This window comes from Lynx rufus, unplaced genomic scaffold, assembly GCF_022079265.1.
Source record: "Lynx rufus isolate CCGP_SWC_20201006 ecotype Redwood Valley unplaced genomic scaffold, mLynRuf1.p SCAF_5, whole genome shotgun sequence".
NCBI classification, from domain to species: domain Eukaryota; kingdom Metazoa; phylum Chordata; class Mammalia; order Carnivora; family Felidae; genus Lynx; species Lynx rufus.
The window spans coordinates 58,268,680-58,286,515 of NW_025814867.1; the positions used below are offsets into that span (position 1 = coordinate 58,268,680).

The following is a 17,836-nucleotide window of genomic DNA, read 5'->3' on the forward strand; positions in this document are numbered from 1 at the left end:
ACCCTCAAATTATTTAGGGAGATGATTGATTGATAAATAGAGTACAAAATAATTTGCTAATAATGGAATCTTGCTTTATATGTGTAATAATGTCCTATATAATTTCTCCTAATATAAATCCCAATAAAATTAATACTGAGAAGGCAATGAAGATTTTCAATGCCAGCAGTGAGGCCAACAACAGAAAGGAGAAGCTGAAGGAAACAATATAAAACTCACAGATCTGGGAGCTTACCAATTTGGCACTCCTCGATGGAGAGAGTATATTTCTTCACCTCCCTGAATCTGGTCTATGAGTGTTTTTACTATTCTATCACTTCTTGCCTCTTTGACCTCTGAGCTTTCAAATAAGAAATCCAAGCAACTCAACTATAAAGAGAGGCCCTGAGGATGAACAATGAGACACCAAATATAAGTGAGGCTGTCATCTTGGATTTCTAGGCAATCAAGCCTTCAAAGGGCTGAATCCCAACCTACATCTGATGCACTACATGACATATAATACAAGCTCATAAAATCATGAAAGATACTATTTTTTTAAATCACAAGTTGTTGGGGGTAATTTTTCACTTAGCAGTGAATGAACGGAACTTTAGCTGCACCATTTTTTTCTTTGGCATTGAAACCAAGAAATATAGAAAGAAGTTGGAACATAGAAGTCATGAGTAAGCAGAGGAAAATGAGAATTGGTAAGCTTAAGCAATACTATACAATGTGGTATCTAGAGTCAGATGGATTTTATGTATAAAATTTTATCTATTTTATTAATAGATATATGACCTTGGGCAAGTTATTTAACTCTATTCCTTACTTTCCTCATTTATAAAATGAGGATGATGATATCACATACCTATTAAATGTTAATGGAGAAAAATTACGGTGTATAAAGTATCTCACACAAAGTAAATGTTTTAACTATTAATATAGCCCCTGATTATACATCCAGTATTGTGCAATAGCAAAGCAGAAACAAGAGTTCTGACCTCACAGCAAACGTCCTTAATTTACTAAGCCATAGCTTCTCCTTGGATTGCAGAAAATCTTTCAGAATAGGCTAACAATATTAGACTTTAGTTCTGTTGCGGAAAAAATGGAAAACCTTCCAAGCATGCTGAGAAGGAAACAGTAATCATAAAAGTGAAGTTTGGGAACAATTTTTCTGAATTGGTGTCCGTGGTAGATTATAGGATGGAGAGATTGAAGGCAGACAGGCTACTACAGAAGTATTTTAATAATATAGACTTGAGATTATGAGGATCTTAATTAGATGATAGTGCAAAGAAAAGAAGGGACAAAATTGGCAAATATTGTAGTGCAAAAAAAATAGACAAGGCTGGAAGGATGAGGTGGAAGAGATTGTAAACAATTAAAACATGATGTCAAGGTTTTCAAATATCTGAGTACAGAACTGTGACCCATTCTACAAAAGAAAGTTAGGAAGGGGAACTTTTGTGGACAAATGTGGGAATGTGCTCTGTGCCCTGTAAATATCTTTCTGATATTCACTTTGTGAGTTACATACGTTATGTGTTAAGATTTTAGTTGCCCAAGTTTAAGAACAAAGTACCTACCAGTCTGACCACTTGATTTAAAAGGTGGTGGAGGTGGCAAGAGAGTATATAAAAAATTGTGCTTCTGTATATATTTAATATCCACAGTGGTTTATGAAAGAAGATAATACACTGCTTGGAGGGTAAATGAGTAGTTAGTGCTGGGTATTTGAGAGTAATTTCACAAGTTATGCGCTTTTTGATTTTTAAGCCATATGACTATATCACTATATAAAACTGCATTTTATACACGCACACACACCCCGGGGGCAGGTTGAAACTTGAGTTTGAAACTGAGCAAACAAATGTGTGACAGACACAGACATGATAGTTGATCTCATTGATAGGATACTAAAACAAAAAGAGTGAATAAGATCATCAGGAGAGAGAATTATGAAAGAGGTCAGCAGAAGACTATTAACATAAAATATCAACAAATTTGGAAAAATTAATTTATGAAAAGAAGCTCTGTCAGGATTTTATTGCATGTTTTATTGTATATATACCTATATTCTATGGTTATTGCTGTAAAATAATCCTCCTAGATATAAGAGTTCTGATTGTGTAGAATTATGGATCAAGCCTTTCTCACATAAGACCGAGACTTCTCCAAGGAATAAAATATAGGAACTAAATAAAAATCATCCAACATATTTCAAATTACCTTGTCTGTTAAGGCCTTCAATTTTTATTTTTTAATTATTTTAAGCTTTATTTATTCATTTTGAGAGAGTGAGAGCATGAGCAGGGGAGGGGCAGAGACAGGGAGAGAGAGAGTCCCAAGCAGGCTCCATGCTCTTAGCATGGAGCACGATGCGGGGCTTGAACCCATGAACCATGAGATCACGACCTGAGCTGAAATCAAGAGTCAGATGCTTAACTGAATGAGCCACTCAGGCACCCCAAGTCCTTCAATTTTTAAAGTACACTATTGACATGTATATATAAAAGTACACACAAATAAAAAGTTGAATGTACAACTAAATGAATTTCCACATAATTCACCTTTGGACCTAAAACCTGATCAAGAAAAAAGAACATTAGCAACACCCAGAAACCACATTTATGCCCCTCTGGTCACTACCACCACAAAGGTTACCACTCTCATGGCTTCTATCACTATCATTAGTTTTGCCTGGTTTTTGATCTTTATATACTTGGATTCATATTGTATATTTACTTTTATATATGGCTCCTTTAACTTTTATGATAAAATTTACCCTTTTAAGTATGCAGTTTGCAACTTTTGAGATATATATATATATATATACCTCAATGTGACTGTCACCAAAATAAGGCTATAGAACAATTTCATTGTCCCCAAATAATTCTGTGTCTCTTTATAGGCAACCCCTTCTCCCACTGCATGCCCTCGACAACTCTGGTCTGTGCTTTGTCTCAGTTTTGCTTTTCCAGAATTTCAAATAATATGATTTTGTTCTAGTTCCTATACTTCGTATAATGCAGTAGAGTTTATTCCATGATTTTACAAGTCTTAGTCATTCATTTCTTTTTGTGGTATGCGTAATTTATTTATCCCCTGGTTGAACTATAATTGAGTGTTTTTCAGACTTTGGTAATTAGGAACAAAGCCACTGTAACATTTGCATATAGGTTTTGTTTGTGGACACAAGTCTCAATTTGACTTGGGTAAATAGATAAGAGTAAGATTTCCAGATCACAGGAGATGTGAACATTTAACTTGTTAAGAACTCCACACCGCTCTCCACAGCGGCTATACCATTTTGTCTTCTCAACAGGCATGTTTAAGAGTTGCAGTTGTTCTTCATTCTTGCCTGCATTTGATATCATCCGTTTTAAATTTTATTTTAGTCATTCTAATAAGTGTGCTGTGGTATCTCATTGTGGTTTTAATTGCATTGCCCTAATGGCTAATGATATCGGGCATCTTTTCAGGTGCTTCTTTGTCATCTGTAGACACTCTTCGGTGAAACATTGCTGAAGTGTTTTCCCCATTTTTTAACTGGCATGTTTATTTTATTATTATTATGTTTTTGGAGTACCTTATACATATTTGGATAAAAGTTCCTTACAGATATATAATTTCTAAATATTCTCTCTCAGTCTGTATCTTGTCTTTGCATTCTCTATACAGTACCTTGTACAGAGCAGAAGTTTTTATTTGATAAAAACAAATTTGTCAGGTTTTTTTTTCTATGGTGTATTATGCTTTTGATGTCATATCAACAAATATTCAGCTAATACAAGGTGACAGAATTTTCTCCTGTGTTTTCTTTTAGACACTTTATAGGTTTTAGGTTTTATATGTAGGTGTATAAAACACTTTGAGTTAATTTTTAAATATGATCCAAGAGATACATTTTTCATATGTTTGGCAATTTTTCCAGAACAATTTGTTAAGAAGATTGTCATTTTTTTATGAACTGCTCTTTCACCTAAATAAAAAATCAATTGTCCATTTATTAGTGGGGCAATTTTTTAATTCTTCACTGGCTTTAATACTTCATACACCTTCATGCACATGTATGCACACACTCACATAAGTCATAAAGACTTTCTCCAAAGATGTACAAATGGCCAATAATACATGAAAAGATGCTCAACATCATTTTTCATTTTAGATATAAATTAAAACCACAGTAAGATACTACTTCACATACCTTAGGATGACTATAATCAAAAAGACACACAATATCAAGTATTAGTGAGGATAGGAACAAATTGAAACCCTCATATACTGCTGGTAGGAATATAAAATGGTGCAACCGCTTTGGAAAAGCTTTGAAGTTTCTCAAAATGCTAAACATGAAATTACTGTATGACTTGGCACTTTCTTTTTAAAATTTTTTTTTTTTTCAACGTTTATTTATTTTTGGGACAGAGAGAGACAGAGCATGAACGGGGGAGGGGCAGAGAGAGAGGGAGACACAGAATCGGAAACAGGCTCCAGGCTCTGAGCCATCAGCCCAGAGCCTGACGCGGGGCTCGAACTCCCGGACCGCGAGATCGTGACCTGGCTGAAGTCGGACGCTTAACCGACAGCGCCACCCAGGCGCCCCATGACTTGGCACTTTCATTCCTAGGTGAACATCTAAAAGTATGAAAACATATGTCTTATACAAAAATCTGTATGTCTTTATTATAGTAGCATTACTCATGATTATAATCTCCTATGTATACTGTAAGAAATACACAAATTTGGGACGGCTGGGTGGCTCAGTCAGTTAAGCACCTGACTCTTGATCTCGGCTTAGGTCATGATATCACAGTTTGTGAGTCTGAGCCCCTCAACAAGCTTTGCTCTGACAGCACAGAGCCTGCTTGGGATTCTCTTTCTCCTCTCTGCCTCTCCCCTGCTCTCTCTGTCTCAAAATAAATAAATAAACTTTAATAGAAACACACAAATTTCATCTGAGAAAATAAGAGGTTTATTATGAATTGCTCTTTATTCTCTCCCCTAGGCAAAGCAAATAGTGGTTATTCAAGGACAAAATAGCTTGTGTGCTGATATATACATTTTTTCCCATCTGTTTCAGGTCCTGGAGACCTCTCAGCTTTTGTGGATATAGGAATCTGGTTTGTGTTTTTGCCTTCTCACCAATATGACTCCTTCCATTGGCTCTTGGTACTGAAGTCTCTACCTAGAAGTCTGGGATTGTGTTTCCCTTCAATTGTGTCACTGGGCACAATGGGACTAAAAGAATCCTAGGAGTTCAAGCTGGATCTTTGCTTTGCAAATCTATAGCTTCCCATCCCTCATGTTGGACCCATGCTGAAAATCAGTTTCCTCCCAAAATTCCCAGTGGGTATGGAGTCAGAAATTTTTCATTCTTTTTTTCTCACCTCATAGAATAAATATCCTTTTCTCCACTCTGGGTTTTTATGATACTGAAGTTGGGAAAATGGTACAAGATTGCTCTTTTTATTTTTTTCTCAAACCTTTGTCTTTTTTGCTGGCAATCTTCTGGGTCCAGAAAAAAGTAAGAACTCATATTTCATCCTCTATATTTTATTATCTTCTGATTCTGGCCACAGGAAAAAGCCTTAATAGATGATTTAGCTTCTCTACCACTAAACCATTAAGAGATTTAAAAAAAAATTTAACTTCATTCTCTCTCTTTTTTTTTTTTGTATTTATTCAACATATTTATTAGCATCTACTACTGTGTATTGAGTCAGACAGAGGAAAATGAGAGGCAATCCCTATTCTTTGGCCTCAAAAGCCCATAATCTAGTTGAAAGATATAGTCAATTTCAATTTCAAGTTAATGTAATACAGTCAGTCCTATGGAAATATGGAGGAAGTTCTTTGCTTCAAGGAGTTAAAAAATCATGTCCATTGGGGTGCCTCGGTGGCTCAGTTAAGTGTCTGACTCTTGATCTTGGCTCAGATCGTGATCTCATGTTTCATGAGTTTGAGTCCCACATTGGGCTATGCACTATCAGTGTGGAGCCTAGTTGGGATTCTCTCTCTCCCTGTCTGTCCCTCCCCTGCTTGTGCTTTCTCTGTCTGTCTGTCTGTCTCTGTCAGAATAAATAAACTTAAAAAAAAAGGAAACCATGCCCATCAATTTGGCAGCAAAACTTAACTATAACATGATAATGGGAATTTGCTAAGAGAATAAGGCAAAAAGAAGCAGCATTCTAAGTAGTGAGGGAGGAAGAAAAACAATGAGTGTGAGAGATTAAGTTAAAATTAAATATCTTTATCTAAGATAAGGTATTTCTTGGGGTGCCTGGGTGGCTCAGTCAGTTGGGCATCTGACTTTGGCTCAGGTCATGATCTCATGGTTCATGGCTTCAAGCCCCTTGTCAGACTCTGTGCTGACAACTCGGAGCCTGGAGCCTGCTTCTGATTCTGCGTCTCCCTCTCTGCCCCTCCCCTGCTTGCACTCTGTGTCTCTCTCTCTTTCTTTCAAAAATAAAATAAACATTTAAAAAATAAAATAAGGTATTTCTTTCCAAAATATTTAATTTTGTCATGTTTGTTTGTAGAACTTTACGTTTTGGGTTTTTTTTTTTTTTTAAACTTTCAGTTAGGACCTTGTGTATAATGGTTAGAATTTAGATTTTATTTGAAGGGAATCACTGGATAAGTGTGCTCAATAAAATGAAATATTTGTAGTTTAGATTTTTTTTCTGTATTGTGTGTTAATTGGGAAAAATTGGAGCAGAGTGGAAGCAAGAAGAGATAAATATCAGATTATGTATCAGATTATGTATCAGATAATGTATCAGATTAGAAACGATGTGGACCTGAACAAAAATCTAGAGGGGAAATAATAGACTGGAGAGGGATTTGAAATATAAAATATAAGGCTTTTTAACATATGGGTCATTTTATTTTGGATTACTACAAAGTAAGTCTCCTTCATGTAATCATCACCAAATTAATCTTTTTAGCCGTTAAATCAGATTTGCAACATTGATTTTGTGAATCACTAGGGAAGATGGTGAATGCCATGTATTTTCTACTTTATAAGATAACTTGTGTGCTTTGAAACATAGCCATTAGTCACTACTTATGAACAATGAATGATGTTCACCAAGATTATGCAGCAGATACTAGCCACTACACGTGACACCATTAAATGTTGGAAGCCAAATTTAAACTCATCTGTTTGACTCTCAATTTTACATTCATTGGGTAGCCAAATGGATAAGTCACATAAACTGGAGCTCATATGGATGAAATGAAAATGGGGTAGAAGATTCAGCTTGCTATATCTTTCTCTTTATCTATCCAGAGAAGGCTTTGCACAGATGTTATGGCTCCTTAGGGGGGCTGCACTTCTAAACAATTAGTCCGTACTATTCTGTATTTTGTATGCTATCTCACAGGCAAAAACCAAGAAAAGTTATATTAAGTAGATAAAGCATCATAATTTGAACATATTATATATTCAGTGAAAGTTTATTTTTTAGCATTTTTAAAAAATATTTTTATTTATTTTTGAGATTGAGAGAGAAAGAGTACTAGTGAGGGAGGGGCAGAGAGAGAGAGGGAGACACAGAATCCTAAGCAGGCTCCAAGCTCTAAGCTGTCAGCACAGAGTCCAATGTGGGGCTTGAACTTGTGAACCTCAAGATCATGACCTGAGCTGAAGTTGGACGCTTAACCATTTGAGTCACCGAGGCACCCCTCAGTGAAACAGTTTTTAATTGCATAATACCCATTTTGAATACATTTTTTTTCAGTGTTGATAATATATTCTGGCTTTTAAGGAATAAGAAACTGATTGCTAGTACATGTTAAGTTCCTGTCTCCACCTGAAATTTGATTCCAAATGCCAACATGATGTCTTATATATCTTTATGTGTATTTGGTACTCAGTAAATACTTGCTAATTGATCCTTAGAGTGCTTATAATATTTTGTTGGGTAAACACATACTTGTCTTTGGTGTATGGTTTTTAGAATCTTTGGTGAATCCTTATTTCTGTAAGTTTGATAGAATTCTGATTGGCATATGGATAAGTTTAAGAGTGTAGCAGGCAGAATTTAAGATGACTCCCATAAGCATCATCTCTTGGAATTCACACCTTTGTGTAATATTCTCCCCTTAAGGGTGGACAGGGCCTATCAATAACTCTAAGTCAATGGAATATAGCAAGTTGATGAGATGTAATTCCCGTGATTATGCTTTGTTATACAAGACTCCACCTTATCAGCAGACTTGCTCCAGAGATTATTCTTGCTGCACTAAGTAAGTGGCAATGTTAAGGAAGCATATACATGGTAAGGAACTATGGGTGGCTACTAGGAGGTGAGGGTAGTATCAGGAAGCTGAGGGCAGCCTATAGCTGGCCACCACCCAGAAAGCAGGTTGTCAGTCCTACTGATGCAAGAAGATGAATTTGCCAAGAACCTAAGTGAGCTTGGAAGTAAATTCTTCCCCAATATAGCCTCAGGATGACAAAGAACATAACCAAGCCAACCTCTTGATTTCAGCCTGTGAGACTCTGAGTAGAGGAGCCAGCCTAGCCATGAGCCACATCCTGACCATTGGAAACTGTGAAATAGTAAAATTGGATTCTTTTAAACTGGTAGATTTGTGATAATTTGTTACAAAGCAATAGAAAACTAATGTGGGAAAAATTATTTTGACAGGCTGAAGTTCCCCAGAGTAAATCAGTTCTTCCTTGCCCAGACAAGAGGAAGTTAATGTCTGTGGAAGACATTATAAGGTGAAATGGCAGTGGTACTGAACAGAGGCATAGATGGCCTCAGGTTGCTTAGGAAAGACAAGTACAGGATTCTCATTTTTACGTGAACAGCTGCAAGTAACTTCTCATTCCCTCTTCAAATACGTATCTGGAAGCCTTCACACAATCATATATGAAATATGACATTGAGAACTAAATACAATTTCTGGAGTAATAGTCACAACACAAGTTAACTTCATATTTAAAGCTAACATGTTTTCACTGATTTCATCATGGGAACCAAAATTTCTTCTTACCAAGTGACTTAAGATCTGTAAAGACTATTGTCATTAAAAGTTCTATTAGGACAGACACTATCTCCACTTCTTTGCTACCATGGTCAAAAGTGATGCCTTTAAATTGGCAATTATTTTTTGTAGCAGATGGAAGGAATGGAATAAGACTACAGCTGCAATTGATAAAAAATAACAGATCACTCCTGTTAGTCCATAGAAGCAGATATTTGGTATTTTTGTGATTTGGAGAGTGTTTTTATTGTTTCCTGTCCTCAAAAATGATTCTGAGTAGTCTTGTTTTTGACTTGTTCCACTGTGGTTAGATGTCTGTGGAAGTATTTATTTTCAATAGAAAAACATCATGGCTTAATTCTTAGAGCCAAGCCAACTCCTAGCGGAGAGCAGTCCACGATTATTTTTTTCTTTTTCAGCAACAAACAGCAAATATGCTTGTATATACCTCTTTGCACACCTCTATAAAAGCATCTCAAGAGTGGAACTCTGGGTCAAAGTGGATACACAAACTTAATTTTACTGAATACTGCATGATTGCCATTTAAAGATGGCTATGCTCATTTATAATCCCATCTGTAGTGATTGTGTATTCTTTGACAGCACCTGATTTTATAATTTATAATCTATTTGTAAATTCTCCTTAACTGCTATAACGTTTCTTAGAAGTAAACTTATTTTTATTGTTGTTATCATTATTATTGCCATTATTGTCATTATTATTTTCCCCCAGTTCTTGTATTCTGAGGTATGAATTGTCTTAAATATTCCATTATAACAATACTCTAGCATTTTTTCCTTTCCTTCCCTTGCCTTCCCTTCCCTTTCCTCTTCCCTCTTTTCTGTTTTCTTTTCTTTTACCTTTTGACCTTCTTCTCTCATTTCTTTCATCTTCCCCTCTATCCCTCCCCCACCTCTGGCAACAATCTGTTCACTGTTATCTATGAACTTGTATTTTGTTTGTAATGTCTACATATAAGAGAAATTATATGGTATTTGTCTTTCTCTACATGACATATTTTACTTAGTATAATGTCCTCAAAGTCCAACCATGTTGGTTGCCACAAATCACAGACAAGATTTCATTCATTTTAATGGCTGAATAATATTCTGTTGCGTGTATATACCACAATTTCTTTACCCATTCATCTATCAATTGATGCTTAGATTGTTTCCATATCTTGGCTATTGTAAACAGTATTGCAATGAACATGGAGTGCATACCTCTTGAGTTAATATTTTTGTGTTCTTCAAATAAATACCCAGAAGTAGAATTCCTGTATCTTGTGATAGTTCTGTTTTCAGTTTTTGCAGAAACTTTATACTGTTTTCCATAGTGACTACACCAATTACATTCCCACCAACAAAGCACAAGTGTTCTCCTTTCTCCACATCCTCATCAACACTTGTTATTTATTGTCTTTTTGATAATAATAATTATTATCCTTCTTATTGTTTCCCAAGTCCTTGTATTCTGAGTTATTAATTGCCTTAAATATTCTACTTTAATAATGTTTTAATTTTTAGTTAGAAAAGAATTGTATCAAGTTACAGATATTACTTGATTAAGTAAATTCAAAGAAACCCAAGTGTTAAAAAATACCAATGAATACTATTTTAGACCATGATTTAGAGCCTTGCAAACCACATAAATGAGTTAGAATGGTTTATTCAACTAGGTAAATAGAAAAAAATTTAATATTTTTTTTTCTGTATAAAAAGCAAACCTGGAGTACCTGGGTGGCTCAGTCAGTTAAGCGTCTGACTTCAGCTCAGGTCATGATCTCACAGTTCGTGAGTTCAAGCCCTGTGTTGGGCTCTGTGCTGGCAACTTAGAGCCTGGAGCCTGCTTCGGATTCTGTGTCTCCCTCTCTCTCTGCCCCTCCTCCGCTCACACTGTGTCTCAAAAATAAATAAACATTAAAAGAAAATTTTAAAGAAAAAACAAAGCTAAAACAGAAATTTGGGTTTCTGTTATAGACTGAATGGTTGTGTCCCTCCCAAATTCATTGGTTGAACCCCCAATCTCCAAAATGATGGCATTTGGAGGAGCACCTTTGAGAAGTACTTAGGCCATGAGGATGGAGCCCTCATGAATGGGGTTAATGCCTTCTAAGAGACACCAGAGAGCTAGTGTCCTTTCTGCTTTTGGCCATGTGAGGATACAAGGAGAAGATGGCCATCTGCAAACCAGAAAGAGGGTCCTCACTGGACACCAAATCTTATGGCAACTTCATCAGACTTCTCAGCCACCAGCACAATGAGAAATAAATGTCTGTTGCTCAAGCCACTCAGTCTATGATAATTTGTCACAGCAACCTAAACTAAAACAATTTTCTTTTGGGAAATAAAGAGAAATGTATATTTTTTATACCTATGTGCATTTTATTTTCTGTGTCCTAATTAAATTTAGATACTAAGAAATAAATATGATGACAACTGTTGTTACCTGACTTAAATTTACTAAACATTGGAGAAAATACTGTATACAATTACACAAAAATGTCATTTAAATAATCACTTATTTTAATTATATCTCAGTTATGCACATATATATTTAGTAACTAGTTTATGGTTTTGGCTGATATTTAGCAAGGTAACTAGAATTACTTAAATCTTACTAAATATGTTAAAAAACTGGATTTAGAACACATTAATGTAATAAAATTAGTATTAATATCAATGTACCCTATGGAATAACTTTAGATAGACTTTATTAAAATCATATTTTATACAATATAAGAAACCAACAAAGAGAAAAAACTGTAAGTACAGTGAATCTTAAATCCAGGTGTTAATTTCCTTTTGACAACTGGAATTGATGGTGATCTTCATGACCAGATGATTTCTATTGGTTCATCAAGAATAACATTATTTACTGTCAGATCAATATTTAATATCTAAAAAGAAAGTAAAATGATAATTATTATTTAATCAGAACAATGTTGGGTCCCTTTGTTTTTTTAACAAAGACTATTTCCATAAATAAATTTTCTCTAAGTAACATGATAGTCTTTGTTTCTTTTTTTTTTTTTTGATGAATTTTTATTCCAGAGAGTTCACAACTATTTCACTAATAATCTCACCCAACCCACTCATTATTCAAATAAAAATAAATCTCAGATAGGTGGAATGGTTGTTAAAAGATTGTGAAAAACTAAAACTATTAACCAGTCATCTTGATTTCTATTACTTTACTCTTTCTCCATATTCTGAAACATGGTATTATTTATAATTGCATTAGATAAATCTCTGTGCTTCCTGCTCTCAAATATGAGCCAGTCATCTACACACACAAATTAGATTAGAAATATGTTTTCTTTTGCATCAATCCCTAAAGGTTTAGGATGCTGAATTTATCGCCAATAATTTCAATTTTGTTGTGTTACTTTCTTTCACTGGACAGAATCTCAATTAGACCACGTAGGGACTAATTATGGAGGTGTCTAAGCAGCTGTAGTCCATCACATGTAATGTTTTTATGATATTATTTCATTAGACCTTACCATTGCTTTTTCTCCAATACACTCACATGACTTTCTGTGCCTTAGCTCAGAAAGTTTAGATTCAATTATCAAAGATGCAAAAGAAGAGGAAGAGAATCAACATTCCTTTACTGCCTACTGAATACCAGGTACTCTTATAGGGGCTTTATAAAATATATTCTTTTCTAAAGCACAACATTCTGGGCAGTAGAAGAATTTAAAAGGTAAAAGTTAAATAATTTTTTAAAATATAAATTAGCCAGATATGAAACTGACCATCTTACACCAAAATCTAACTTAGTTCCTTTTTACCAAAACTGAAAAGCAACAAGTACGTCAGATAGCTTTTAATAGCTGTACAAAAGACAACAAAATGTAACTATTGCTAGGAAAATGTTTTTTAAATAATATGGATAAAGCAATTAAATCATGTTTTGCATATAATTCCCACACCCATGGAGAAGGGCAACCAGGATAAAGAAAGAAATTGACCACTCTCTAGTTTTCCCATATATGTAGAAAGGTTGGAAATAGTAGGTGCTCATTAATATTTGTTTTAATTAAATGAGTTTAGAAGGCACTGCTCAATTGTTAGTAGTTAAAATCTTTTGTAATCCCTGAGGTAATGAAATGTTGTAAAATTTCTTGTGAATGGATCTAGAAGTAGTGTAATGAATTTTTCTTTATAAATGATGTGTTTTTATGCCAAATATTCAGTCAAAATCAACTTGAAAAGATATTTGATATGTTAAAATATCTTATTTGACATTGTTCACCTGATTGTATTTAGTTGTTTTTTTTTTATAGTAAAAGTTAGGAACTTTATTTTTACCAATGTAGTAGTAAATAAAGAGTAAGAAAGTATATATGGCAAATCACCCTTTTTATTCTGATTGAATATTGGGCAGTTCAAAAACACAGATTGCTAATTATGATTGATAACTATTAACTATTTATTCTTGGAGAATTAATTTTCCTCTTGCAGAACTCAGTTTCTTGGTCTACCATATGATTAACACTGGACTAAATCAGTGATGGCTTTACCATACAATTTTATAAACCAGTAAAATTTTAAAAAGAAGAAAAATGGGAGTGGAGCACTGTGTTAATCAATTTTTTTATTACCAAGGAAGGACATTAAATATACAAAACTCTAACTTCCCAACCTCGATATAATTTAAAGAAATAAACTTATTTTGATACAAAAATAGTAATTAAGACATAGTTCTGTATTAAAGGGGAAACGATACTTGGCTACAAAACAGTAGTAACAACAAGACAGGTATTAAGTTTCAACTGGATGAAACAACCTTTCAGGTGCTGTGCATCTCTCATGTTTATAAAATCTATGAGGACCTAGGACTGTGGTCCAAGATGTGATTGTTATTTTTTTTTAAGTTGAAGTCAGTCAAGTAACTGGCTATTTTGTAAATTACGTTCACCTGAAGCGACTGGTTGACTCACAGATACTTATTTTTATACAGCTACAAAGACAAAAGGTACACACACACACACACACACACACACACACACAATCACACAGTTTTAGCAGTGCAGACATAGCCTTATACTTGGATCATTTATGACAGTTAGCTGTTTTCTAGAATATATGCACTTTGGAATCTACCTTTTCAGAACAAAGATTCCAGAATTTAAATCGGAAGGAGCTTAAGAGATTGTTTACTTGCATATTCTTATTTAACTTGAAAGAAAAAAAAGACTTAAAATTATTTGTTCAATGTAAAAAACTAATTACTGGCAACAATGGACTATAACATAAAAATCCTGATACCTTATTTAACATCTGAACCATATCCTCATACACCTGTGTGTCAAATTATTCATGAGTGCCAACAGACACATCTTGCAAGGATTTCCAAGTATATTTTATCTAAGATGTATTAAATGTTTAAATGTAGACATTTTATATTTGAAAAAAAATTAAATTTTAAGGCACTTTACCATATAGGGACAACTGATTTAGAGGCTTAATGGAAATTTATCTTGCTTAGATTATATCAGGAGAATTGTAACATACATTCCATTAGGTTGATTCATATGACATGTTACTAAGGATGATAATAATGGCGATAGTTCAGGAAGTTTAATGAATATGAATAAACAACAAAGGTCATAGGTATCCATAATTATGCTTCTTGACGGATAGGAAATATAAGATATCCATATAGACATTTTGAAAAACTCTATTAAAAAGTGTGTTTTCCTTTGTCACTTACCTCGTTGTTTGCCTCTTGAGTAAATTTAACTGACACTTTATTTCCATTATATATGAGATTAACCTCATTAACAGAAGTCTTTCCTTTCCCCCATATGTTGATGAATCCAAGCCTCATTTCATTTTTGTTTATGTAACCATTTTTCAGTATAGTGCTTGTCAAGGTATTCTATAAAGTCACAGAAAAAGAAGTAATATAAACCCTTCATTTTCAAAAGCAATTAAATCTTTTAAAATCTATGTCTGTTAACTACAGTGGATTTCATAGTATAGCAAATTATTTACTCACATATTTGAAATGAGATACATTATACAACAAATATGAAATATGAAAATATAAATAAATATAAAATCTGGCATAAAATTTCAAATATTATTTAACGCAATTGCATACAAATGATCTGACATGAATACATACCTTGTTCAAATTAAACTGTACCAGGAAATATAAGTCTCTTTCATAGGTGTCTGTAGAGAGAAAAAAAAAAAGGTAATATATTTATATTTCCAAAGAAGAAAAATAGTAAAAACTAGTATATCTTGCTTCTCTTTCCCAGTATAAAGGGTATCAAATACCATCAACACATATCAAATTTTTCTCTAAGTTTACTGAACTTTTTCAAATATAGTCCAAGAAGGACTAAGATATGAAGGATGAGTCTCACCAGAGAGGGCTACAGAAGGCCAGGAGTGTGTGTATCTGTATGTAGGAGGGTAACACTAAGGGGTGACAGGTCTAAAATCACTTTAAACACCTCTGGGAGGGTGAAATAAGTAAAAGAATTAACAGAATTGGGTGGTGATAGTGGTGGACACTTATGGGCCACTTCAATGACTGACAACATAATAATATGTATAAAGGCAAATGAATATGATGGTAACATATTCTAGTGTCATTTGAGAAAAATATTCAGTTGTTAGAGACTATTATAGGTCTACTGAAATACAAATAATAAAACAGGGTTTATATCCATGTTCATCAAAATATAATCTTGCCATATTAAAATCAATTTTTAAAATAATTTCACAGCTTAAATTAAGTACTATTCGTCAAACTTTAAGTACTTTATCACATTGCTCTAAGATAAGTTATTTTAGGGGCGCCTGGGTGGCGCAGTCGGTTAAGCGTCCGACTTCAGCCAGGTCACGATCTCGCGGTCCGTGAGTTCGAGCCCCGCGTCGGGCTCTGGGCTGATGGCTCAGAGCCTGGAGCCTGTTTCCGACTCTGTGACTCCCTCTCTCTCTGCCCCTCCCCCGTTCATGCTCTGTCTCTCTCTGTCTCAAAAATAAATAAACGTTGAAAAAAAAATTAAAAAAAAAAAAAGATGTTATTTTATTATTCTTATGGTTGAAGAGGAATGTGAGTCCCAGAGAAGTTAAATAAATGGCTGAAAGTAAATGAACTAATTATTAACAAAAGCTGGAAACAAGTCTAGATTTTCCTGAATTCTAAGATTGTGTTTAGAGGTAAAACTAAACAAGCATGGGTAAGACAGAAAGGCGAAAGTGGAGACAAATACATGACTGAAACAAAATAACATTGAGGGGTGCCTGGGTGGCTCTGTAGGTTAAGCATCCGACTCTTGACCTGGGCTCAGGTCATGATCTCATGTTTATGAGTCTGAACTCCACTCTGGGTTCTGTAGTGACAGCATGGGAGCCTGCATGGGATCCTGTCTCTTCCTCTCTCTGCTCCTCCCCCCAGGTGCACATGTGAGTGCATGCACCTTCTCTCTCTCTCAAAATAAATAAATAAACTTAAAAAAAAAAAACATTGAAAAAGTAACAAATTTTAATTTCCTCTTCCAACTTATAAATGCCGGCATTAGATTAAATAATTCTCTGAAAATTAGTTTGCAATTAATTTTTCCTACACTAAAATTAAATTATGTTCTGCCTAAAACATTTTTTCTATATGTACCAATGTATGCATGGCTTATTTGATATGTGTTCTGAGGCAAAAATTTTAGTCTTAACTTTTAACTATACAAATATAGCATAAGTTTTTAAGACCAATTGTTTATAGAACCATGAGGTAAAAGAACACAGAAGTGATAACTATTAGGAAGATATGGGCAGTTTTGTTGTTTTTCATAAATAAGAAAAAAATACCACATATGATGTTAGTCAAGAGTACACATACATCTATTTCATTAAGATAAGTAGGACAGGGGTGGCTGGGTGGCTCAGTCACTTAAGCATCCAACTCTTGAGTTCAGCTCAAGTCATGATCTCACAGTTCGTGAGATCGAGCCCCCTGTCCAGCTCTGCATTGACAGTGAAGAGCCTGCTTGGACTCTCTCCCCACTCCCTGTGCACCTTCCTCACGTGCACTCTATTAAAATGAATAAATAAATAAATAAATAAACAAATAAATACACATTTTTAAAAAAAGATAAGTAGGACAAAATAAGATTTTACTAATCTACAACTTTATTAGTTAGCATGGTCAAAATTTACTTAATATACACGAGTTTCTTTTTTTTTTTTTTTTAATTTTTTTTCAACGTTTATTTATTTTTGGGACAGAGAGAGACAGAGCATGAACGGGGGAGGGGCAGAGAGAGAGGGAGACACAGAATCGGAAACAGGCTCCAGGCTCTGAGCCATCAGCCCAGAGCCTGACGCGGGGCTCGAACTCACGGACCGCGAGATCGTGACCTGGCTGAAGTCGGACGCTTAACCGACTGCGCCACCCAGGCGCCCCAATATACACGAGTTTCAAGATAGGTTTACAAAAGTCCCCTTTTATGTGTAGGGGGTACATTCTAAGATGCCCCCACAGTGGATGTCAGAAACCTCAGACAGTACCAAACCCTGTATACACTCTGCTTTTTTTTTATAAAAGACTCACCTCTGATATAGCTTAATTTATAAATTAAGAACAGTAATAGATGAACAGTAACTAAAAATAGAACAATTATAACAATATGGTGTAATAATAAAAGTTATGTGAATGTGTTCTCTCACTCTCAAAATGCCTTATTGTGCTATATTCATCCTTGCTGTGACAATGTGAGATGAAAAATGCCTACATGATGAAATGATCATTTCAGAAGTAGGATCATTTGCTTCGGGACCACGGTTGACCGTGGGTAACCAAAATGGCAGAAAGCAAAACCATGGAAAA

General features: G+C 34.6%; 1 protein-coding gene across 1 annotated transcript in view; it reads right to left on the minus strand.

The window, feature by feature from the left end:
• Nucleotides 1-11,683: 11,683 nt before the first annotated feature.
• SI (sucrase-isomaltase) overlaps nt 11,684-17,836 on the minus strand; it is a 102,233-nt gene continuing 96,080 nt past the window's right edge. Inside the window, exons 46-48 of the mRNA XM_047099835.1 lie at nt 15,125-15,174; nt 14,708-14,875; nt 11,684-11,885 (exon numbers count right to left, since the gene is read on the minus strand). Coding sequence (XP_046955791.1) covers nt 11,817-11,885; nt 14,708-14,875; nt 15,125-15,174 — 287 coding nt within the window. The 3' untranslated portion in view covers nt 11,684-11,816. The remainder of the gene's footprint in view (nt 11,886-14,707; nt 14,876-15,124; nt 15,175-17,836) is intronic.